The sequence below is a fragment of the Lissotriton helveticus genome, chromosome 12 (genome assembly GCF_964261635.1).
Source record: "Lissotriton helveticus chromosome 12, aLisHel1.1, whole genome shotgun sequence".
Taxonomy (NCBI): domain Eukaryota; kingdom Metazoa; phylum Chordata; class Amphibia; order Caudata; family Salamandridae; genus Lissotriton; species Lissotriton helveticus.
In genome coordinates, this window is record NC_136073.1 from 20,808,905 (window position 1) to 20,834,272 (window position 25,368).

The following is a 25,368-nucleotide window of genomic DNA, read 5'->3' on the forward strand; positions in this document are numbered from 1 at the left end:
CTTGCTTCTTACCCTTTTTGATGTTCTATGTGACCTTCCAGCTCTTTGACTTTGCTCTCCGGTGCCAAGAGTCTTGACTGTAGAGGGAGGAGTGGGCAGAGGTGCTGGACTCTGGAGCAGTTCTGCAGGAACTTGATAAAGCTCTGAATTGTGGCAATGGGGTCTTGGGAAGAGGGCTGCTGTGCAAAAAGTAACAATAGCCTTCAGGCTTCATATATAATGTCCAGGTAAAGCCGCTGGCCTAATATGCACTCTATAGTTCTACAGGTACCCTTACCAAGGTCTATGTCCCAACCCGCTCAGTATCCAGAGTGCTCTGAAATGTACTACAAAATTAACTGGTAAATCTCAATACAGTCTAAGTATTCCTGCTGAGTAAGTCTATATCATATGTCACACATATTAACTACTATAATACCGATCTACAAATCCAAAATATCATTGGTCACCATTTGGTCAAGAGAAAAATGCATAGGAAGGTACAGATTTTCTATTCTAACTTCATAGCTGCTAACTGTGAAAACAGGGTGCAAATCTATACTGTGGAGTCGAAATTAACAAAAATAAGTTGCCACCTTCTACCTCCTAATTTGCCTTTTTTTGCTTCATAAGTGAGTCATCTTGGTGCCCAATGTGTTTTATAATTGCCGCATAAAATTCCAGTGGTCCTGTTCACAAGTCACATACATACATACATTGGACTCACGTTACACACCCAGCAGTCCTCTTCAGAGCTGGGACTGAGAGCTTCGCTAAAGGAGCTGGAGAAACTTGATGGTAGGAGTGGTGGCGACTCCACCCTCTGCAGACTGTCCTGAAGGTCTTTCACCTGATGGAGAGAAATGAGGCTCTGCTGTAATTGACGGTTACCATCAAGCCCTCATGCATGCCTTGGTTACAGAGTCCCACCAGCCGATAGCGACATTTGGAGATTTCATCACATGTCAGCACTTCTGAAAGGTGCGGAACTATTATATCACAGACAGAGATTAGTTGGCTTTTAATCACCCTGTCAGTTCAAGAGCTCAGTTCTGAGGCTTAGAGCTTTGCCGGAGTTTGTGTACAAAGCGAAGATGGCGCTGCTAGCAAGGACTTAATTGTGGTGAAGCAGGGGGGGCTCCAGGACTTCACTTACTGCAGGAAAACCTGGCAGTCCAATACAGCGGCCCAGTCCCCGGTCTTGAACTAGCATGGGTGAAATATAGCTACTGAACTATATGGGACACACTGCCGCCAAAGCAAATCAAGACTTAGATCAACAGGCAGAGCTGCACGAGAGATCAAAATATTGGGGAGGTTCAGGGCACTGCAGGCCAGGTTTGAGGTGTACAAGCAGAAGCTGTGTTCGGATCACAGTGGTGGGGGATGGTGGGGTGCTACAGGCAAGGATAGAGAGGTACAGCAGAGCTCTCCTGTAGGCCAACATTAGGTAGCACAGTCAAAGCCCTACTGTAGCGCAGGTTAGAGGTTCGCATTCACAGCTGTACTGCAGCACTTTGGAAGTATGAGGTACAATGGGCAAAGAGGGGCATGTCTGGACAGACTTGAAACAGAAAGGGAGGCTGTGGGTGTGATGGTGGTGACCCCTGTATGTGTGGGGGAGGTCCAATAGAGTAATTGGAAGAGTATCTAGAACTACAGTGCACACACAGCCTTGGGTCAGGGTTAGGGGCAGAGCTGTGTGTTGGGGAAAACTGTCACATAAGTAGCTTGTGTTGTCGTGAGTGGCATTCAATGGGAGATCTGGATGAGATGGCAGCAGTGGGGAACCATATGCTGAAGGCCTGGTAATATTTACTGGCAGATATGTGTGTGGTGGCACCAGTGGGGAATAATGGGTGCATGGCAGGAAAGAGTGTGCTATAAAGCAGCAGGCCTTGGTGGCAGGATGGTAGCTTGTTATGGTTTCTGCAGGCAACATCAAGAGTCGATGAGCTGTGTGTGTGGGTGTTGCCAAATAGCAGGAATTATACAAAATGGCAGAGCTGCATTTAGTGTCAGAAGTGGGATACCAGCGATGCTGTGGTGTAGATACTCGTGTCACTAGTTGGTCTCTGTGTGGTGTTACGAGCAGCAGTGAGATATGAGGGAAGCCACAGAAAAAAGGAAGTAAGTAATTGCCTTGTGCATGGTTATAGCAGTAGGGCATTAGGAGTGTGTAGGGGAGATATAATGAGAGGACGTGGGAAGGCCACATAAGAATGTGACATACTCATCCCTACATGCAGTATGTGGTTCACCTTTCATCCATCAATCCTCATCTTGCATACCTTCCTCTGAAGTCGATCCCTTTCTTCCTGGAAAGACCTTAGTGTGCCCTTCGACCGATTTAACTCTTCCTCCTTTCCCCCAAGTGCCTGTTTAAGAGCCAAGTTCTTCTCTCGTAAACAAGTAACCTCCGCCTTGTACCAGCTCTGCTCTTCAGTCGAGAGCTCCGACCACACGCCAAACACTTCTTCCATTTCATCAAATTCCTGTAAAAACAGTGTAACTTCAGGAATACATGATCTCCCTAGAACAGTTGACCCACTCATAAGCGAATGTACCTTTTAATGATTTCCATATCTATATTACTTTATAATGCATTGTACATTTTGGGGCCCAAATCAGAGTATGGGACTTCAACAGGTCGTGTACATCTAATAGCGTCACACAAAGCCCTTTTGAGAACTCATTTGCTATCAGTGCACCAGATAGAAAAAGTGACTAGACAAATGTATGCTTCTGTATATATTTCGAGACCTGCAGCAGCTTTTTTTGCCACTACACTGCCAAGATCTGACAGCACGGTACCGCCAGATTGCTTTTAAGATAAAAGGAGGAGCTATGATAAAAGAAGACTTATACATCAATTTCAAGGGCTTGAAGTGGTTCCTTGTCCTGAAAGGTTACTAATTGTGTATGTTAGTTTTTGGTGTGATGTGATGATGCCTTGAAAGGTTTGCCATAATTTCAGCAGCAGAGTGTAGCAAAACCTGATGAGTTGGGGCACTTTTTGATGAAACACTGTAAGGGATTCACAAATTCATTTTAGCTCCTGTGATTTCCGTCACAATCGATGTGCAGAGAGCTATAGATAAAAAAAAGAACTGGATCTGTCTCTACCATCTCAGGTAAGAGTAGAACAACTCTTGCCATGAGTGATGGGAACGCCCATAAACCTGGTCACGTGAGCGATGAGCCCCTGCAGACCTGGTCAATTGAGTGATGTGAACCCCAGTAGACCTTCTTGCATGAGTGATGTGAGTCATTATAGACTTGGTAACGTGAGCGATGGGAGCTTCCTTAGACCTAGTCACATGAGTGATGATAACTCTTGACCAGGTCAAGTGGGTGATGTGAGCTCTGGTAGACATTGTCACATCAAGCACAACACCAGGACTATCCATGGAGGACTGCATGGAAATGTTAGTGTTGAAAGTGGAAAAGAGGTGCTCTGTTGAGACATCCATCACCTCCTTGTTCACAACCAGGTGATAACATCACTCTTTACTTTATCCGGTCCTCCAAAAACAATCTTCCATATCCAAACTGCTTCAGACATGACCTGTACTGATGTCTTTAGCACAACATCCAGACAGCCATATGCAAAAGCAGTCCACCTGCGTCAGCACAGCCAAGCCTAGCAGGTACGGAGTGCTGAGGAGGGGCCGATATAGTCACCTCTTGTATTCTTGGATAAAACAGAAGTCACACAGACCAGGACCACAGGAACCTCCAAGTATACAAACGACCGGTACATGTTCCTACTCAGACAAGAAGCCATGAGCGTAGGTAGATTTTTAAATATTCTTTTGAGGGCTACAGTAGGAGAGATTCATATGGAGAATGAGACAATTTGTTGGACCTTCGACCTCTCTCCAAAACACAGTGTTCTGAAGGAGAACCATTGCACTGGTGTGTACTGCAAAGGGCACTATAATGCTGAAACAAAAAATAATCCAAATAACAGGCCCGAGACTTGAGTCTCAAAGGCCACTCTGGCAGTTTCATGAGTCCCTGGGTCATGTTGCATCAGCAGACCTCTTACTTCCGGTAGTCTCTCACCTCAAAAGGCTCTCTCCACTTCTCTGCATTGCACTGTTCCACTCTCACACCCATGCTGTGAACGTCATGGTCATTGCCACTGTCGGGACAACTCTGCAGGCTGAGGGTCCGATTCCGCCGGCAAGACACCACATTTTCTAAGGAGGACAGCACTTGTTGCAGCTCAGCAAACAGCTCAGAACTTTCTTCTGCTGTACAAATAAACAAAGGCATTAGCTTCATCCAAGAGTTAAACACTATTGACAAAATAAGGAGCAGAAGAGAACTAATAGAAGGAATGTATTTTCAACACCAGAATCACCAAACAATAGAATTGTCCCCACTCCTTTTATTAGCTCTTGGGCATCATGCACCACCCAAAGTCATAGGAATTGTCTGTGTCTGCTAAAAAAGGAGTCCCAAGTTAGAACAGCAGAAACCTTTAAATATGTGCCTGATCAGGAGTTAGTAATCAAGCGTTAACAACATCAAAAATGTGTCTTCTCCTGTTGAAGTTCTCCTACTATCTGCCTTAGAACAGTTGACATCTTTCTATGTTTTGTCTCATCTCAAGTATCTGTTCACCTCTTCCCTGGATTCTATCCCTGAGGTTCCAAAATGACTCAGGCAGTGGGGACTCATGAAGCCTCTGGTTGCTCCTACCAAGAGGCCAACTGTCCCCAATGCCGAACTTGACACTCTTGGCATTCGTGGATCACTTGGAAACCTACAATGGGTCTAACAACCTGCTGGGTTCCCCAAAGCCCGCATTTTGCTGAACCAGGGAAATAGACTCATTGGTCCAAGCTACTCTGAGCAACCTCAGAAGGGCGACTGATACTGGTGGTGTGAGTGGTCAGTACTTCTGGATTGGTCCATTACCTTTGTCACGTTCAGCCATTCTTTTCTGACGAGTGCTGCACTTGAATGGATCATGTCCCTTCTATCAGATTTGTCCCTAAATTCTTAATCTCCTGTTTCCAGTTCCGCACTCTCAGTACCCATCTGTGGGGACCCCCAAGACCCACCTTCTTCTCCCTATTTCTCCAAGCAACTGATGTCCACACGATTCTTTTGTTGAAGTGGACACCATGAACCACGGTCCATCTGTCCTTCGGAAAGTGTCCAGCCCCAGTTAATCCACCTATTTACAAAGAAGTTGGACTCCAGCCCGAGAACGGTCATTTCGCTCGCAACAGATAAAGAGATTTTACTTAAGGACTTAGGCAGCAAAGAGAAATCCAGGGCAGAGACAGTGGATAGCTAGCCTGGAAAACGACCAGGAAGGATCTTGAGAAGCTGCAGAGAAAACTTAAAGCTCCACTGGATGGGTTGCTGAACGGCAGAGAGGGAGGCTAAGAGCGAAACATGGAAGAGCATAGGGATATAAAACTGGACGACAACAGTGCAGTAATCAAGAAGTTCCACACTTGTGACAAAAGCAACATTTCAAATTAAATGACTAAGTATGGCACTGCTGGAAATCAGGCTGTGATCTTGAAGTGAATACATAGGTCACTGTAAGGTTTTGAGTTTATCAGGTGAGACGAACTAGGTGTGGATACATGTCCTGGAATCAAAAGAAGGCATGCTGAGGAGAAGAAAGACCTCAGGCAATTGGTAAAGTGGGCGGGAAACAGCACTGGAAGAGCAGCAATGATGCAGGCTAGAACTGGCTCTGGGGCAAAGCTGGAGGTTTCCAGCACACCAGTGCATTGGACAAACAAGTAGGATGTGGGCAAATGTGTTACATTCCTGCCACAGCATGACACATGACTGCTGCCCCAAAATCACAAGTGTGTCAGAAACTCTGGAACATTAATATGTTTACCTATTGGCAGTCACCATTGGCTTTTATTTTCAGGTAGTGTGTGTATGACAATGTGTGTGTGTATGTGTGTGCATATTACTGTGTGTTTGTATGTGAATGTGTCTCAGTATATATGAGAGTGTTTGTTTGTGTGTGTCTGTCAACAAGTATGTGTTCAAGTGAGTGTATGTGTGTGTGTGTATTTGAGTTTGTGAAAGTGTATGAGTGTGTGTGTCTGTGTGTTTGTGTGTATGTTTTTCCTCTACCAGGACATTAAGGCTCATTAGACATTGATGTGTAAGAACAATAGTTACTTACCTGTAATCTGTGGTTCTCCAGTATTGGTGTCTTTCATTGATTCACATGCCTGAATCATTCCCTGTCGTCGGAGTGGGAGTCCCACGGCACATAAAAAAAGCAATAATATGCATGTAATAACCAAAGAAAATCCTTGGTAATAACCAATCAGGAAGTAAAGTAGCCCTAAGCTACAGGAGCAAAATCTTCCACACTCATGACTATCCTATTCATTTTGTATAGACCAAACTGCAGCCAATCAGGCGACAGCACCCACCAGAATGTTCTCCTCAGGGGCTCAGGCTCTCAGATTTTCTCGCACAGGAGTGAATCCAACATAATCGCCTGAGGAGCCTCTGAGGGGAGGTGGGCGGGTGCATGTGAATCTATGAAAGACACCAATACTGGAGAACCACAGATTACAGGTAAGTAACTATTGTTCTTCTCCAGTATTGGGGTGTCTTTCATAGATTCACATGCCTGAATCAGAGTAGATAGCAGTACAAATCATAATGCTCATAGACGCTCCTTGTATTATAGTACATACACATACTTTGCAAAGAGAATAACATGTAAAACAAGCGTCTAAAAGAGCATAGAGGAGGAGGGAGAACAGAGGGTCACCTTATTTGAAAATATTGCGAAGAGCTGCTCGTCCCACTGAAATATCTGCCTCACTTGCACCATCCAAACAGTAATGCCTGGTGAACGTATGCCTGCTGGACCAAGTTGCCGCTCTGAAGATCTGATGGAGAGGCACACCAGCGAAAAGAACTGTGGAAGAGGAGACTGCTCTTGTAGAATGTACCCTAGGCAAAGATTGTAGAGGTCTTCCCGCTTGTTGATGACACAGACTGATTGCTGAGGACACCCAGCGGGCTATGGTCTGCTTGGATACAGCGTATCCTTGATGTAGCCTTCCGTATGCTACAAATAATTGATCTGTCTTTCGCAATGTTGCAGTTCGTTGGAGATAAAATTTAAGACATCTCCTGATGTCTAGGGAATGCAAGGCTTTTTCTGCCACTGTTTGCGGATTAGGAAAAAATGTCTTTAGAATCACTGGCTCATTAAGATGAAAGTCAGAGGGAACTTTAGGCATGTAACTTGGATTGGTACGAAGCACCACTGAATTTGAAGTGAATTGTAAAAAAGGAGACTTGATGGTGAAAGCCTGAATGTCGCTGACCCTACGTGCCAACGTCAGTGCCAGAAGTAGAGAAACCTTCCTTGAAAGGAACTTAAGATCCACTTTATGAATAGGTTCAAAGGGGTGACGCATGAGCTGGGCTAGCACCAAATTTAAGTACCAGGATGGAGGTGGACGCCGAATAGGAGGAAACATTTGGAATAGACCTTTAAAGAATTGTTGGAATATTCTAGCAGAATGAAGAGAGTTAGAGTCATCTTGACGGAATCTGGAAATGGCTGCCAAAAACACCTTCAGTGTGGAATGAGATAAGCCTGATCTAGCCAAATGAAGAAAGAACGGCATGATCTGCTCTGGTTTAGCATGAATTGGGTGTAGATTGGCAGAGCGACACCAATAACAGAACCTTTTCCATTTAAGTTTGTATGTCTTAATAGTGGCAGGCGCTCTAGCATTGGCCAAAACCTCTTGGCAATCCTCAGGGATATCTAGATGGGCGAATTCAACATGTTGAGGAGCCAAGCTGCTATTTTCAAGGAAGCTGGGTCCGGGTGACAAATTTGACCCCTTGCATTGTCAGAAGATTCGGTATTGATGGAAGCTGAATGGGATCGAACTCTGAGAGGAGTAGAAGCTCGGAGAACCAATATTGGTGAGGCCACCTGGGCGCAATGAGAATGAGGCGACACGGCTGCCTCTTCATTTTCCGGATGACTCTGGGAACCAAAGGAATTGGAGGAAAGGCGTATGCATATATCTGAGTCCCTGTGGGGAATCCAGCTTGCAAAGTGTGGGCATTTTCGGTTCTGGATTGTTGCAAACAAGTCCAGGTCGGGTGACCCCATTGGATCTCCCATTCGTGATTGGATATTGCAGATCTGCTGAGAGAATCCGCTAGCACATTGAACATCCCTGGAACGTGAACTGCTGAAAGATTTATCTTGTGATCCAGAGCCCAATCCCAAATCTCCTGGGCTTGCTGAAAAAAGAAGGGACGATTTTGTACCCCCTTGCTTGTTTAAGTAATGCATACTTGTTGTATTGTCTGTCCTGATTAGAACTGTGGACCCCTTTATTACTGTTCGAAAGGACTTCAAGGCCAGAAAAATAGTTCTCAGCTCTAGCAGATTTATGTGCCATTTCTTTTGCTTCATATTCCACTTCCCCCTGACAGTCATTCCCTGAAGGTGTGCTCTCCATCCTTCGAGGGAAGCATCCGTGGTGATGGTATAACTTGGCACTTCCGTCAGGAATGTACATCATTCTTGCAAGTTTTTCTTTTGAATCCACCAGTGAAAGGCTTCTTTCATGCGGTAAGTTATGCTGATCCTGTCGTCGAACGAACCCGAACCCTGCACCCATTGGAGGCTGAGTTCCTCTTGTAAAGGTCTCATTCGGAGACGACAGTTGGGTATCAGAGGGATGCAGGATGAGATCATCCCTAGAAAGGATTTGAACATCCGAACTGAAATGTACTCTCTTTGTTGTAAGAGGAGAGCCATCTTGCAAATCTTGAGCTGCCTTTCTTTTGAGACGAAAGCCTGAGTGAGCCAAGTGTCTAGTGTGGCTCCCAGAAACGACTTTCTTTGTGACTGAGTTAGATGCGATTTTTTTAGATTGATTGAGAGACCCAGAGATTGGAATAGAGTCAGGCATCTTTGAACATGCACTCTTGCTGCTCCTAAAGAATTGGCCTTGATAAGGCAATCGTCCAAGTATGGAAAAATTTGAATGCCTTCCAGGCGAAGATGTGCTGCTACTGGAGCTAACATTTTTGTGAACACACGGGGCGCTGAACGAAGTCCAGAACCTTGAATTGAAAATCCCTGCCAGCCACCCTGAATCTTAAGAACTTCCTGTGCCTGAGAAGGATTGGTACATGAAAATAAGCATCCTGAAGGTCGAGGGTGGCCATGTGATCCCCTTTGGAAAGATGCTGGAGGATTTCTTGAAGTGTTAACATCCGGAAGGATAATTTTTTGAGGTATTTGTTGAGGGCACGCAGGTCGAGGATAGGGCGCCATTCTCCTGACTACTTGCGTATGAGGAAGAACCTCGAATAGAACCCTCTTCCTTTTTGCAATTGAGGAACTTTTTTGATTGCTCCTTTCCGAATCATTACATTTATCTGGGAGAACAGCTCCTTGAGGTGAGCTGGTGGTGGACCCTTTGGAGGAGAATTTGGAGGGGTTTTGACGAATTCTAAAGCGTGGCCCCTGGCCACTACATCTAGGACCCACCTGTCCGTAGTAATTTTGGACCAATTTGAGAAGAAATGGGATATTCTCCCTCCAACTTTTGACCTTGGGTTGGGCAGAGGTGGTGGCAGGTGGTATGTCTCATTGCTTTCTGGAGGAATCTCGTCCCCGGTAAGAAGGCTTCCTTTTTCATTGTGAGTAATTGTTACCTCGCTATCCGTATGTTTGTTGTTTATACGGTTGATACCGCTGGTTACCTTGTGAGGACTGGTACGAGCGTTGCTGAGAGTAGCCCCCTCTACTGGAAAAAGATCCCCGTGATTTGGCACCACGAAAGGATGATTTATGAAAGTGCAGGCTTCCCAGCGACCTTGCAGTTTCTGTATCCTTCTTTATTGCCTGCAGGGCCTCATCAATACGCTGGCCAAAGAGAAACTCCCCATCATAAGGCATATTGATGATTTTAGCTTGGACCTCCTGGCGAAAGGATGTTGACTTCAGCCAACCCTGCCTTCTCAGCACTGCTGCTCCTGCCAACTGCCGAAAGCCTGTAAATGCCACATCTACTGCTGCGTCAATCATCTCTGCAGACGTGCACTCTCCTTCATGTAATATTTTCCTGGCTTCTGATCTTTTAGGCTCTGGAAGCTTTTCAATATATGGTGAGATATCCGACCACATTTGTCTATCATATCTCCCCAGTATTGCTAGGGAGTTTGCAGCACGGACAGTAGGTGCAGCTATCGTTGAAACTTTTTTGCCAATGGAGTCCAGGCGTCTGCCATCCCTGTCAGGCGGAGCGGTTAGTTGAGAAGATGGATTTCTAGCCCTTCTCTGGGCCGCTTGGGTGACAACTGACTCTGTCTTTGATTGTCCTATAAGGCATGCAGGTGAGGTAAGAGGTGCCTTATACTTCTTGTCTACATGTGGTAAAAATGCAGGTAAAGAATTTGGAGTTGACATGATTTTAAGTCCCTCCTTCCAGATAAAGTCTATTATTGGAATCGTCTTAACCTGTCTTTGTGGCTGTTCTTTAAAATCATATAAGAAACAGTCATCCTGTTTCGTTTCCATAGAGATTAAGAACCTCTTCGTTGCTCTTTCCATTATGAGATGGAATCCTCCAATATCTACAGGTGGAGAGTCCGCGGTATGAGGAGCAGTAGGTGATGGGGTTTGCATCTGGTAGTCATCCCACTCCGACAGTACAGATTTATCCTCCACTTCTCCTTCTTCTCTGTCGTCATCAGTGGTTACAGCCTCCTGAGTATGGTGGGATTGTGCCGGAGAAGGTGGAACTGTGGAACGTATTTCAGGTGCTGATATTGGAGAAGATTGCCTTGGGGGTCTCAACATTGATGCAGGTGCTTGAGGCATGGGTGTAGAAAGGAGCGACTCTGCCGATTCAGATGGAGGAAACCGGCGATAGTAGTCGTCCAACATATACTGCAAGTTGTTGAGGAGAGCTAACGGCATCTGTGCTGTAGGCACCGTGGCAGGAGCCTGACCTGTTGGCTCAGGAAACTGCTCTTCCTCCTGATCTTCATCTTGAAACTTTATAAGCAGCTCAGATGGACTTCTGGCTGCACAGAACCTCTCATCCACATCAGACTGTTCTTCATCCTCTTCTGAGTCTAAAAGTTGTTCAGGCAACTTCAATGGGGAGAGAGCCGATAAGCAAGAGCCCCGTCTTTAAAATAAAGAAGCCGCCGTAGACGGCGAGGCAAAGCAGGCAGCAGATGGTGCAGCAGACCAAACCTGGAGTTCTCTGCATGACGAAAGAAGAGGCGTCGACGGACGAACCGTTGACGGTGCCGTAGACGGAGATGGTGAATGGACTGTGGCCACCAACGAAACAATGCACTTTGTCGACGGGGCAATCATCGTCGACGATGCTTTCGACAGCGAGGCAATCTTCGTCGACGATGTCTTCGACGACGAGGCAGTCTTCGTCGACGATGCGGCCGTCGATGACGATAGAAATCTCGTCGACGGTGAGGTCGTCGACGGCAAGGTGATCTTCGTCGACGAGGAATCCGTCGACGGGGTGACTTTCGCCGACGGGCTAGGCGCCGTCAAGGTGTTCTTCATCGACGATGTGCTCGTCGGTGGGACCTTTTTACTCTTCGTCGATGAAGGCGCGTCGACGATTGAAGGCATTATCTTCGCCGACGAGATGGGTCGAATTGAAACTGAGACCAGCGTCGACGGGGAAGAAGCCGTAGACATTATAATTTTTGGTCTTGGCGATGAAAAAGGTGACCGTCGATGTAGAGGAAGCGTCAGAGATGGTGACTGTCGACGGAGGAGCTATCGTCGACGAGGTCGTTTTCGGAGGTAAAACTTTCTGTGACAGTCTTTTTGAAGGCAAAGACTTTCCAGACTTTCACGGGGGCGTACTAAGTCCAGATCTTGAGGGTGGAGAAGCCTTTTTTGCTTTAGAGGAGGAAGGCAAGCTAGAATCCTTAGTGGATTGAGTTTTTTTCGACACCTTAGCCCGAGGAGAAGATACCTCATCCTCAATCTTCCTCTTTCTAGAGGACATAGTTGACCCCGAAGCCACACTTTCTACCTTTGATAGCGGGTTGTCCTGGTCCTTGATCTTCTGCAGCCACAGGAGAAGACGACCTTCCCTGTCTCTGAGGGTCTTCTGAGGAAAGGTTCTGCAGATCTTACAATCCTTTACCTCATGTTCTGGATACAGGCAATAAATGCATTTCTTGTGGGGATCTTCCTTAAAGAGCCTAAGCTTCCCACAAGCTTCAGAAGGCCTGACAAGAGATTTAGAAGATGATATCTTTAAAGTAGGTAAAAACCAGCCAAGTTGAGAAGTACTGAGCAGAGCTCAGGGAGACTCCCTTCACACGACATGCGGTAGAAAATCTGAGAGCCTGAGACTCTGGGGAGAACATTCTGGTGGGGGCTGTCACCTGATTGGCTGCAGTTTGGTCTATACAAAATGACTAGGATTGTCATGAGTGTGGAAGTTTTTGCTCCTGTAGCTTAGGGTTACTTTACTTCCTGGTTGGTTATTACCAAGGGTTTTTTTTGGTTATTATATGCATATTATTGCTTTTTTTATGTACTGTGGGACTCCCACTCTGAAAACGGGGAATGATTCAGGCATGTGAATCTCTGAAAGACACCCCAATCCTGGAGAAGTGTCCTACCACACCAGAAGAGCAGGCTCAGCCACTAAACACAATTGCTAGTTTTTGCACCATGTCAGTTCTAGAATTTAAATTAATTGCATCCGAAGGCCTGGTGGTATTCTGAATTCTGTAGGGACCAGTGACGCAGTAGAACTACACTGAGGTACACTGTTAAATGAATGTAGAAATTACCACACATTATGTGGGAATAGCAGAGCATGGCTGGGTCGATCAGAGGTCAGTAAGTTGCAAGAGCCCAACTTCTAGGTCTTGCTGAGGAAATGTGCTGGGTGTCAGCGGACCAGACTGCAAGTGATCAATATTTCTGTATCCCAATAACTTATAATAATTTTTTTTTTACACATTTCATTATTTATTTATCCAGGTTTATTTTTTGCTTATTTTACCAATAATTCTTGTTCTGTTGAAAAAGGAAATCTGAAAGAAACATTTTAGTGTTAGATTCCTTACCTTAGAATATCCCCAGGTGTCAGACTGGATCTGGAAAGTTTTCGTCAGCAGTACCCCTGCGCGTCGGTAGGCGTCGTCTGCGGCTCCGCGTCCGTCATCGGCATCGTGATCTCCGGGATGATGTCGTCGGAGTACTTAGATGCCACCTTCGCACGCTGACGTCAGTTCTTTTTTTTGCGCGCCAGCAAGCGCAGATCCGGGAAGAGCTAGTACCCTTAGTCGCTTTTTGACAAACTTTTTGGTCTTTTTGACTATCTCTTTTTAAGTCGACTTTGACACCTGGTGCCGGTAGGGATGCCCGGTTTCAAGCCGTGTGACGCCTGTCACCAACTGATGTCGGTTACTGACCCCCATCGCCGGTGTGTCTACTGCCTAGGGGCCGACCACGACGACAAATCGTGCCCCGACTGCCGGGCTTTGACATCGAAGGCTAGGGGGGAGCGTTCCCGCAAGCTCCTCGAGATCCGGCAGTCGGCTTCGCGCCGCTCGAGGTCCCGGTCGAGGAGGAAGTCGAGGGGCCGGTCGCGGAGCCGGAGCCCTCACCGTTCGTCAGGCTCCAAGTCCTCGCATTCAGGTAAGTCGAGGCACTCCAAGAAGAAGTCGAAGAAGCGGCATCGCTCTTCTGACTACCCTTGCCGGTCGCGTGACTCGGCCGAGGGTTCGGGTGGCACCACCCGCGCGGCTCCACCGGAGCCGCAGGCGTCGCATCCGGTCCCATACCCTTCGGTCTCTGGACTGAGTGAGACGCCGGAGGAGATTTGTGATTTCCTCGTGGCCATGCGGACTCACTTCCTGCAGATCCAACTGGGGGTCCTAGCGAGCCGGAGGCTACGGCCCCAGCACGTTGTGGACTTCAGTCCCGACGGCGCAGGCCCCCGTGGGATCCAGGCCTGGATTCCGGTCGACGCCAGTTGACCTCACGACTCCGCCGCTGGTGCTGACCCCTATGGTGTCACTCCCGGCGCCGTCTTCGGACGACGACGCCCCCGGTTTCAGCCCCGTTCCGTGTCCCGCGTCGGAGCAGCGCCACTCGGCGCCGTCTCTGGCGTCGGTTGGTGAGCAATTCATCTATGACCTGGCTCCGTCATTTCTGCCTGTTTATCAGGACACGGATGAAGGGGAGGATTGGGAGGGGTCTGAGGACCCTCTGGCATGGCAGTGCCAGCTGAGTCAGGACTGGGCAGACGAGCTAGGGGGTGCCAGTGGTCTTGACACATCGCCTGACACTGTCTTCATTTCTCCTCCCTCCGTGGCCACGGAGGAGGGTGCTACATATGGTGTGGTGTTGCGCAGGGCAGCCAAGGCCTTGGCTCTTGAGCTCCCTGCAGCGGCCGTACGACTAATCTCCTCACGAGGTGCTTCAGCTGCCAGTAATCTCTTCGGACCCTCACCGACGTTCTGATGGGCACTTAGTCCAAGCCCTCCACAATGCCCCCTGTGGATCAAAACGTGGCCCGACGCCACTGCCCGGCTCCGGGCGACCCCTGCTTTCTGTCCGTACACCTAACCCCCGAGAGTCTGGTGATCCAGGCCTCTATGTCCCAGACCGCATTCCCGTCTGCTCCTCCACATCGGGAATCCAAAAGTTTGATCAGTTTGCGAAGAAACTGTTCTCCTCAGTTAGTCTGGGATAGCGGTCCATCAACACCGCATGCCTTTTGGGCATTACACCCACTCTTTGTGGGATATGGTTGTGAACATGCTGCCCCAGTGTCCGGAGGAGGCAAAGGCACGGCACGCCCAGGCTCTTGCTGAGGGGCGGGACGCAGCATGTTATTCCATCCGATGTGGACTTGATACCATGGACTCGTGGGCAGAGCGATTTCCACAACGGTGGCGATCCGTCGCCACGCATGGCTGAGGTCTGATAATTTTTCAGGGGATGTCCAGAACACGCTCATGGACATGCGCTTAGATGGCCGTTGTAGGAAGGTAAATCCCTGACTATGGTTGCCCCCAACTTTTTGCCTGGTGTTTTGCTGGTTTTCTGACTTAGTTGACCTGGGACCCTGCTATTCAGGGCCCCAGGCCTACTGCTCTCTCTGTAAAATGGATTCCATGTACCCTAGGTACATATCTAATTGGATACTGAGTCACCTTATCAGTCCCTGTACAGTGTACCTTAGGTACCCAGGGCATAGGTGTACCCAGGGACTACCAGGGGCTGCAGCATGTATTATGCCACCCCTGGCTGGCCATCCAAAACTGACACAACTGGCTGCTTGACAGCAGGGGCAAGGTGGTGTAATCACCCCTTGCTTTAGATATAGGATACCTATATCTAACCCTAAAATGGACACACAGATCTCCTATCAGTCACTCCTATGGCAGGCCTTGACAATCCTGAAGGCAGAGTGCTTGGAATCGTGTAGAAAATGGGTAAGCCGGCCCCCAACCGGACCCACATGATCCTGAATGTCGGATTTAGGGCTGCTTCTCAGGGGCAGGAGGGTTGGAGGAAGTGGAGGAGGAAGAGACCTGACGTCCACGAGGACGCACTCTTTGCTTTCCCCTGTAGGACCTGTATAAGGAGTTTTGCTGCTGCTGTTGTTGCTGCTGCTGCTGCTGGCCTTGCCGGAAATTCCGAAAGGCAGGACGGCCAAAACCTCTGAATCTTCTGCCAGTTGAAGAACCTCTCATTTGGAGACCCAGGGATTTAGCAGTCGCCTTGCAATCTTTAAACCTCTCAAGGGCCGCATCAGCCTTCTTCCCAAAAAGGCCTGAACCATCGAAAGGAAGATCTAATAATGTCGCCTGAACATCAGCCGAAAAGTCAGAAGATTTCAACCAGGCAGACCTCCTAGTAGCGACAGCAGTGCCCATAATGCGCGCCACAGAGTCTACAGTATCCAAACCGCTCTGAATGACCTGGCGAGCCGCTGCCTGAGCGTCAGAGATGACTTCCTCAAAATCCTTCCTGCTGTCATCAGGAACTTTTGGAACCAGAACATGTAAAGAGTCCATCAGAGCGTGTAAATATCTCCCCATCAAGCAAGTGGCATTTGATGACTTCAATGCCATACTGGCAGAGGAGAAGGACTTCTTTGCCACCTGATCCTGCTTCTTTGCTTCCTTCTCAAAAGGAACCTGAGGGAAAGCACTAATGTTCTTTTTGGAGCATGCAGCCTGAATGACCAAACTCTCCGGTGAAGGGTGAGAGGTTAAAAAGGCAGGATCATCAGGGGCAACCCTGTATCTTCTGGCTACACTTTTAGAGACAGCTGGAGCAGACAAAGGTTTTTTCCACACCTCCAGAATGGGCTCTGTTAGAGCATCATTGAAAGGAAGAAGAGGTTCCACCACTGAACTCGGAGAATGGAGTACTTCAGTCAGAATATTAGATTTGAATTCTGCTGTAGGCAAAGTCAACTTAAGCAGACTGGCAGCCTTTCTCATAATCAAATGATAGGGTTGAATGTCCTTAGAAGGAGTACTAGAACCTGATGGTAACTCCCACTCTGGAGAGAAATCCAGGCTTCCTGCTTCTGCCAAATCTTCAAAAGTATCTTCATCCAACTCACCCTCCTCGAGGTCAGATTGTGAGTCCAAAAACCTCCTTTCCTCCAGAAGGCGCTGAGCCTCTCTTCTGGATCTCATCTTGACCCGTTTTGCCCTCGGATCCACCATCGGCTCCGACGGATTCGGAATCGACGTCGGGATCGAATCCGCAGGTTCAGAGGGATGTGTTCTAGGTCGACCCGGAGCTGGCGAAGCCGGAACCGGCGTCGACGGCTTCGGTGGAGCCGGAAAATGCCACGGCGGCGTCGGAGCCGGCATGTAAGGCATAAACGGAGCCGGAGGGTAGGAGTGAGGGACTCCTAAGTTAAAAGCCAAAGGACCCATGGGACCCGAAGGTGCACCAGAGGGGTACCACGACCTCGAAAAGACTCCATACATCGCGTTGAGAAACGCAGAAGGGTCCTGGCCTGGGGCAGGAAATGGTGGATGAAAACCTTCAGGCCTGTCCCGAGGAGCGTTCGGATTCGGCTCACCTAAGGGCTCGGAACCCTCATCCTCATGAGGCTCCTCCTCATCTCGGACCGGGGACGGCGCCGGAGATGGATTCGGAGCCGGATTCGGAGTCGGAGACGGAGCCGGAGACGGCGCCCGTGACTCAGAAGGGGAAGCCTCACCTTCAGGTTCTGGATCCGAAACTTCAATGGTCACCACCTTCGAACGAACCTTCGGTGACCTCGACCTCGACCCCGACTCCTTACCAGAACGACGTCGGGACTCATGTCTCCTCTTCTTATGTTTCCTCTTCTTTGAAACATGGTCCGAAGCCGACTTCGAAGACGACCTTCCTCTAGATCTAGACCTGGACCTCGATCTCGACTTCGACCTCGCCCTTCGAGAACGAGACTTCGACGATTTTCCTTTTCCAGCTTTCATTTTAGCCACCAGGAGCTTCGCCTCTCTCTCCCTCAGGGCCTTCGGGTTCATTTTCTTACACTAAGAGCAGTCCTCCACATCATGGTCCGAGCTCAAGCACCAGATGCAGTCGCTGTGTGGGTCGGTAATGGACATCATTTTGCCGCATTCTCTGCAGGGCTTGAAGCCGGTCTTTTTTGAAGACATTGTCGAAGAGACAGGATACAGAGACGCAGAAAATGTTAATAATAAAGACAACAAAGTATCCGTTGGCTACAGAGATTCCCGATAACCGTTAGCGTCGACGACGCGGAAAAAAGGGAACTGATGTCATCACGCCGGCGTGGGCCTATTATAGGCGTCGGTGACGTCAGCGGAGTCGCGAGCGAGGTCGTGTCTCTATGACGTCAGGAGTCCACGTCGGCGCGAGGCTACGAAAAAAGAATTTCCGAATGTTGCTGACGCAAGGGGGTATTCACAAGGTGAGGAATCCACACGGCAGATGTATCTATCAGAAAGTGATGGCGGTGGTCACCGCTCATCTGCGCAGATTAGGGGTTCCAGTCTTCCCCTATCTCGACGACTGGTTGTTGAAGGCGGGCTCGCCCCAGACAGTCATCCAGACTACGGCCGATCTCCTGCACTTGCTGGGGTTCTCCATCAACGTGTCGAAGTCACACCTGTGCCCCTCTCAGAAGCTCCTCTTCATCGGAGCGGTTCTGGGCTCGGCGCAGTTTCGGGTGTATCCTCCCGAGCAGCGGGTTCGGGATATTCAGGCTCTGATTCCGATCTTTCGGCCTTTATCCCGAGTCTCGGTCAGGATGAAGCTGCGGCTCCTGGGGCTGATGACTGTAGGAGAGTGGGGTCTGCAATCCCATGGCCACCCCAGATTTTTGCTTTTTGCTTCACTGATTTACGACTTTCCCTGGCTGTGGGCCTGCTAATCAGACCCACAGCCTAGCTGTTCTCTCTCTAAATTACAACCATGTACCTTAGGTGCATCTTACCAATTGGTACTGGGCCACCTTATCAGTCCCTGTACAGCATACCTTAGGTATCCAGGGCATAGGTGTACCCAGGGCCTACCAGGGGCTGAAGCATGTATTATGCCACCCCTGGCTGGCTACCCAAACAGACACAACTGGCTGCACGACAGCTGGGGCAAGGTGATGTAAACACCCTTTGCTTTAGATATAGTATTCCTATATCTAACCCTAAAATGGACACATATATTCCTATCAGTCACTCCTATGGCAGGCCTTATCAATCCTGAAGGCAGAGTGCTTGGAATTATGTGAGATGGTGCTCTGGCATGAGCTGAGCCCGTTTGCAGCTTGCGGAACCAAGTCCAAATAGCTGTTCCATGATAACGCTATACCATATACTCTTAAGTGCATTATAATCCTCGCGGTTAAATGCTAAATATGGTATAGCTTTGTCAAAACATGTCGAGTAAGGTGTCATACGAATTGGAATACTAACCCCTCGCCAATTCTGGTGACGGGGTTAGCATTCCACCCTTCTAGAGGGACACGGCATGTATGTAACTGTGAACCCCGGTTAAAGTCAGACATAGCCTCAGCTCCACAAAATGGATGCTGCCACCGAGACACAAGTCTGCCCTCCTGCTCCTGGGAGTCCTTCCAGAAACGGAGGCCTGGACAAAGGGTTTCCTGTCAGGGGCGGTGCCAGCACCATCCCAGACCGGATTTTGTGTATCCCAGGTAGGCAGGGCTGAAAGGAAGGTGACTGCAAGTGGCACCCCGGTGCTCACTGTGCATATGCCGGCTCAAACCAGTTCCTGGGGCACACCAGCCCCTGAGCTGGGGAGAGACCGGACAAAGGAGAGGGGTGTAACCACCCCCCTCCTAGTCCCACCCATAGGGCAGGACTTAGTCGCGTGCCAGCCCCTTTTCTTAGTATAAAGATAAGAGCAGGCCCCCTTCCCAAATTAGATAATTCTGAATCTTGAAACTACTTTCCACGAAAGGAACTCTTGACTCTTCTGAAGACTCTCCCTTGTGGCTAAGGAGTAGCCACCCTGCACCAGCAGGCACCATCGAAGCTCTTGCGGTTTGCTGTAAGTCCATCCTCTGGATCCAGACTGCCCAGCTCGACGAGACCCGGATTCCCCGCCATCTCTGACCTCTACCTACATCATCCAGCACAGCTGAGATTCGTGGGTGTGACGAGACCCGTGGGACCGGCCATCTTCAAGACCTGCACGACGCTTCTCCAGCACGACCCCCGAGAGACCCTCGAGTAAGTGCATTGGGGTTTGAGAAGCCCTAACGCTGAGCAGCTCTAGCTCCGAAGTCCAGCCCCCCAGCATCCACGAGATCTGCGTGGGGCCCTTCTGCTCTTTGCTGCTCACCGCGTTGTCCGGCCACTTGCCTGCTGGCTTGTAGCCCTCCTGACGACGAACCATGACACTTCCATCACTGGTCTGGTTGCTCCAGACTGGCCCTTGCTCCCCTCCAACAGAGGAGCACCCCGGACCCTCCTGGTCCACTCCAGACGCCATCTTGAGTCCACCGCGTGGGCTTGCCTTTGCCAAGGCTTGTTGCTCCAATCCTGGTTTCAGCAGCGCCGACAGCAGACACCTTCGTGGGACAGCTCGCCCCTCCATCCTGGTCGCCGACAACGCCTCCTGGTCCGAGAGACTGCAGAGCCCAGCGTCGCCCACTCACCTGGTCGAGGTGACTTCATCCGGTGCCACCTTGGTGCCCATCTGATCACTGGCTAGTGATCAAGAACTGAGTCCCCTCTGCTTTCAGGTCATCTTCAACTCCGATCCAGGCTTGGATCCCATCGAACTTCATCACTGGTCGCCTGCCAGCAACTTCTTCTTTCAGGCTCCATAGACTGTAACGAGGATTCCCGACGTCTTTTGAACCCCATGCATCCGCAGCCCCTGGGCTAGGTAACTCGAGCATTTCGGTGCTCCAACGTAGGTTCACTATCTAAGTGTCCAGATCCTTTTTCGTTTTCAGCCTAACTAGTCGGATTCGTCCGATAACACTAACTTTACGAAATCTAGCATCCATAGACTTTGTCCCGCATCCCGCGTGAGAGTGCACACTCTGCACCCGATCTCCCTAGACCTCCTGCTCGTAATCTTAAGATTCAGTAGTGTAGTCCTAGCGATCCTGAAGCCTCTGGATCTTGTTACTTACCTGCTAGTATTTCGCATTCCACTTTTGTAGTATATGGTTTTTCGTGCCCCTCGGGCATTTGTGTAAATTGTGCAACTTAAAGTATTTTCGTAAGAGAGTTGTATTGTGCTTAGCTCCCTGACTCATAAAGAGTTCAGGGTAGGCTTGTTATAAATAAATATCCTTTATTTTCATAACAACTTGTGTGGTGTCCTTTCACTTGGTGTTCAAGGGGTATATGTGATGGTAAAACAGCTGGCTTAACACGCCCCCTAGAGTTTAGCCTGAAGACTGCTCGTGTCCATGGTACTAGGATAGCTGGTCTGAAAGGTTGACTTACAACCAATCATCAATAAGGGTTGTTTGGCATGATACAAAGTGATCACTAGAATAGTGAGCACTATATATCAGGCCAACTTCTCACAATGACCTCCTGCATCCTGCTGGTACATCACGCCAGGTGGCGGATGCGGGCTCTGCAGTGGGACCTGAAGTTCCAGTGGGCACAGCATCAGGGCAACCTGTCCGACCACGTCCTGATCTCGGAGGGCACTGCAAGGCAGTTGCAGTGGTGGCTCACGGACCACGATAGGGTCAGCGGCAGATCCCTCTCCCTACCCCAACCGGAGCACACAATGGTGACAGATGCGTCCCTCCTGGGATGGGGGGCTACATGGGAGAGGTGGAGATCAGAGGCCTCTGGTCTGCAGCGGAGTCCCGGCTCCATATCAACCTTCTGGAGCTGCGGGCGATCCGACTTGCACTTAAAGCATTCCTTCCCTCTGTCCGGGAAAGTGTAGTGCAGGTGTTTACGGACAACACCACCACCATGTGGTACTGCAACAAACAGGGCGGGGTGGGGTTGTGGACCCTTTGTCAGGAGTCTCTGCGCCTCTGGACAGGGCTGGAACACCAGGGCGTCACCCTGGTGGTTCAACACCTGGCAGGTTCCCTAAACGCCAGGGCGGACAAACTCAGCCGCCGGTGCATGATGGATCACGAATGACGTCTGAACTCGGACATGGGGCAAGGTCTCTTTCAGCAGTGGGGAGAGCCTTGGTTAGATCTATTCGCCACCGAAGAGAACGCGCAGTCATCAGTTCTATGCGTTGGAATTTCCAAGGTGGCACTCGCTCTGAGACGCTTTTTGTCGCGAGTGGAGTTGCGGTCTGTTGTACGCCTTTCCGCCTATACCACTTCTGCCCAGAGTGCAGAAGATCAGGCGCGACCGGGCTCAAGTCATCCTTGTGGCTCCGGACTGGGCACGAAGATACTGGTATCCCGAGCTGTAGGAGAGTAGGGTCTGCTTCCTATGGTCACCCCCACTTTTTGCTTTGCTTTACTGGTTTTCGACTTAGATGTGGCTGTGGGCCTGCTAATCAGACCCACAGCCCAGATGCACTCTCTCTAAATTTACACCATGTACTCTAGGTACATGCACAATTGGGAATTGGTTCACCTTGTCAGCCCCTGTAGAAGTGTACCCTAGGTACTCAGGGCATAGGTGTAACCAAGGCCTACCAGGGGCTGCAGCATGTATTATGCCACCCCTGGCTGGCCACTCAAATAGACACAACTGGCTGATCACTCAGCTGGGGCAAGGTCGTCTAATCACCCCTTGCTTAGGTATGGTATTCCTATACCTACTTATATATAGACACATAATAACCTATAAGTCACTCCTATGGCAGGCCTTAACAATCCTGGAGGCAGAGTGCTTGGTTATGTGTGAGATGGTGCTCTAGCATGTGCTGAGCCTGTCTGCAGCTTTCGGAACCATGTCCTTATAGCTGTTCTATGATATTGCCATACCATATACTCTTAAGTGCATTATGAACCTCGCGGTTAAATGCTAACTCTAGTTTGGCTTTATCAAAACATGTCGTGTAAGGTGTCATACGCTTTGGAATACTACCCCCTCGCCAGTTCTGGCGACGGGGGTAGCATTCCACCCTTCTAGAGGGAGAAGACATGTTGTTGCTGACTATCCCGGTTAAAGTTAACCAGAGCCCCAGCGTCACAAAATGGACGCTGCTGCCACCGACACAAGTCTGACCTCCTGCTGCTGGGAGTCCTTCCAGTCACGGAGGTTTGGACAATAGGTTTCCTGCCTGGGGAGGTGCGAGCACCACCCCAGACAGGACTTTGTGTTTTGGGACAGGGAGGGATGAATAGAATGAGACACTGCCTTGAGCACACTAGGTGCTCCATGCATACCCCAGTTCAAACCGGTTGCTGGGGCACTCCAGCCCCAGCTCTGGCGCGAAACTGGACAAAGGAGATGGGGTGTAACCACCCCCCTTCCTGGTCCCACTCATAGGAGGGACCTAGTAAGTAATCCAGCCCCTTTTAGTTGTATAAAGGTAGGAGCTGAGTCCTGAGAGATTAGAATAATCCTGAACTGAAACTTGAAACGAAACTCTGGACCTTCGACATTCTGCTGAAGCTGAAGACTGAAGAATCTCCCTTGTGGCCAAGGAGTGACCACCCTGGGCAACCAGGCACCATCCGGCGAATCAACGGCTTGCTTTGTCAATGTTCCCGCCGGAACCCGAGCACAGAGCCTGACAAGACCCAGACTTCCAGACCTCTCTGACCCTCTCTTCACGACTGCAGCATAGCTGGGATCCGTGGAGGCGACGAGACCCGTGGGACCGGACATCTTGGAAAGCCTGCAACTTGCTACCTGTGCAGCTCCCGAGGTACCCTCGAAGCTGTGCACTGGGGATTGAGAAACCCCGATCCCGAGCTCCATCTGCGACGAAGATCAGCCCCCCACACTCCACGAGTTCTGCGTGGGGCCCTTCTGCTTTTGTACTGCTCGACGCGGTGTCTGGTTGCTGGCCCGTTGGCTAGTAGCCTCTGTGACGACAATCCGTTTGAACCACATCGCTGGTCTGGTTGCTCCAGACTGGCCCTTGCTTCCCTGCAAAGGTGAAGCCCCTCAGACCTTGCTGGTCTGCACCAGAAGCCTTTGTTGTATCCTGCGTGGGTTGCCTTTGCCAAGGCTTGTTGACTCTAATCCGGAAGTCGACCCCTCCATCTGCGAGATCCTTTGTGGGACAGTCCATCTCCAGCACCTGGTTGTCGTCGACGACCCCTGGTCCACGTGGCTGCCAAGACAAGCTTCAAGACAGCACCTGATTGCTCCGCGACGTCGTCTGGTTCCTTCCTGGTTCCACCCGGTCCCTGGCTAGTGACCCAGACTCTGTCCCCTCTGCTTTCAGGTCCTCTTCATCTTTGATCCACCCTTGGATCCACCCGGACATCTTCCTCCTGGTCGCCTGCAGCCTCTTTCTTCAGGTCTCCATAGAATTCAACAACGTAACCCGACACATCTTCACACCTATGTACCCGCCATCCGTGGGTGAGGTAACGCGAGTACTTCGGTGCTCCCAAGGGTATTGAGTATCCAAGTGTCTAAGTCTCTAGTTGTTTCCTCCTAGCTAAACCGGAAGTGTCCTAAATCCTTCTAAATCTAACTTCTAAGTTCCCATTGACTTTGCATTTAATCCCGCGTGTGTGTAAAGACACTGCAAGCACCGCCTGTGGGCCTCCTACTTCTAAACTATTGTTAAGACAGTGTAGCCCCAGCGATTCTCTAGGCCCTAGGCCTTTCCTTTTCTCGTGACATGGTACTTATACCACTTTCTCAATATATGGTTTGCTTCGACCCAAGGGCCTAACCGTAAATTGTGCAACTTAACGTATAATAACTAAGTGTCTTGTTATGTACTTTGGCCTCTGACCTCATAAAGAGTTCAGAGGAGTGTGTTAGAAATAAATACATATATATTTTACATATACCCTGTTTGGTGTCCTTTCATTTGATATTCAAGGGGTTACATATGGTAAAACAGCTGGCTTTACACGTCCTCTAGAGTCTTTTAGCCTAAGACTGTTCTGTCCACGCTACCACTAGGATAGCTGGTCTATAAGGTTGACTTACAACTATCACCATAAGGGTTGTGTGGACTGGTGCAAGGTGATCACTAGAATAGTGAACATCATATACCAGGCCAACTTCTCACACGAGCTACTCAGTATGTCAGTCAATCCCCCGATTCGTCTGCCTCTTCAGGAGGACCTTCTGTCGCAGCAACAGGGAACGGTCCTACAACCCGAACCCGTCCAGTCTGCACCTACATGTGTGGAGATTGAGCGGCGACAGTTGAGGCCATTTGACTTGCCTCCTGAAATCTGTGATGTGATTCTGGCAGCCAGGCGTCGCTCTACAAAAACGGTATACGCCTGCAGGCGGAACAAATTTGTGGCATGGTGCACATCAAAGGCTGTGGATCCCCTTTCTGCCCCTCTTTCAGAGGTTCTCCTCTTTCTTCTTTATCTTGCCCAGCAGGGCTCTGCTCTGAGCACTATAAAGGCTATCTCTCGGCCATTTCAGCCTTCTTAAGGCTTCCTGATCAGCTTCTCTTTTCAAGTCCCCTGTTGTAAATAAATTCTTGAAAGGCATCCCACATATCAATCAATCAATCAATCAGAGTACTTGTAGAGCGCGGTACTTATCCGTGAGGGTCTCAAGGCGCTGAGGGGAGGGGGGGTGCTGCTACTGCTCGAAGAGCCAGGTCTTGAGGAGTCTTCTGAAGGCGAGTAGGTCTTGGGTCTGCCATATGTGGGTGGGGAGGGTGTTCCAGGTCTTGGCGGCGAGGTAGGAGAAGGATCTGCCACCGGAGGTCGTTCGTTGGATGCGGGGGACAGCGGCGAGGGCGAGGCTGGTGGA

The 25,368-nt window shown here is 49.5% G+C and overlaps 1 protein-coding gene across 9 annotated transcripts in view; it reads right to left on the reverse strand.

Annotated features, from left to right (window-relative positions):
- LOC144798327 (nuclear receptor subfamily 2 group F member 6-like) overlaps window positions 1–25,368 on the reverse strand; it is a 768,088-nt gene that overhangs the window by 587,114 nt on the left and 155,606 nt on the right. For 4 of the 9 annotated variants that reach the window (XM_078669149.1, XM_078669144.1, XM_078669143.1 and 1 more), the window contains 4 exons: window positions 4,048–4,238; window positions 2,271–2,474; window positions 707–829; window positions 13–179 (listed from right to left, as the gene is read on the reverse strand). In XM_078669149.1, coding sequence (XP_078525275.1) covers window positions 13–179; window positions 707–829; window positions 2,271–2,474; window positions 4,048–4,238 — 685 coding nt within the window. The remainder of the gene's footprint in view (window positions 1–12; window positions 180–706; window positions 830–2,270; window positions 2,475–4,047; window positions 4,239–25,368) is intronic. The other 5 variants (XM_078669145.1, XM_078669150.1, XM_078669146.1 and 2 more) reach the window with 4 other exon arrangements.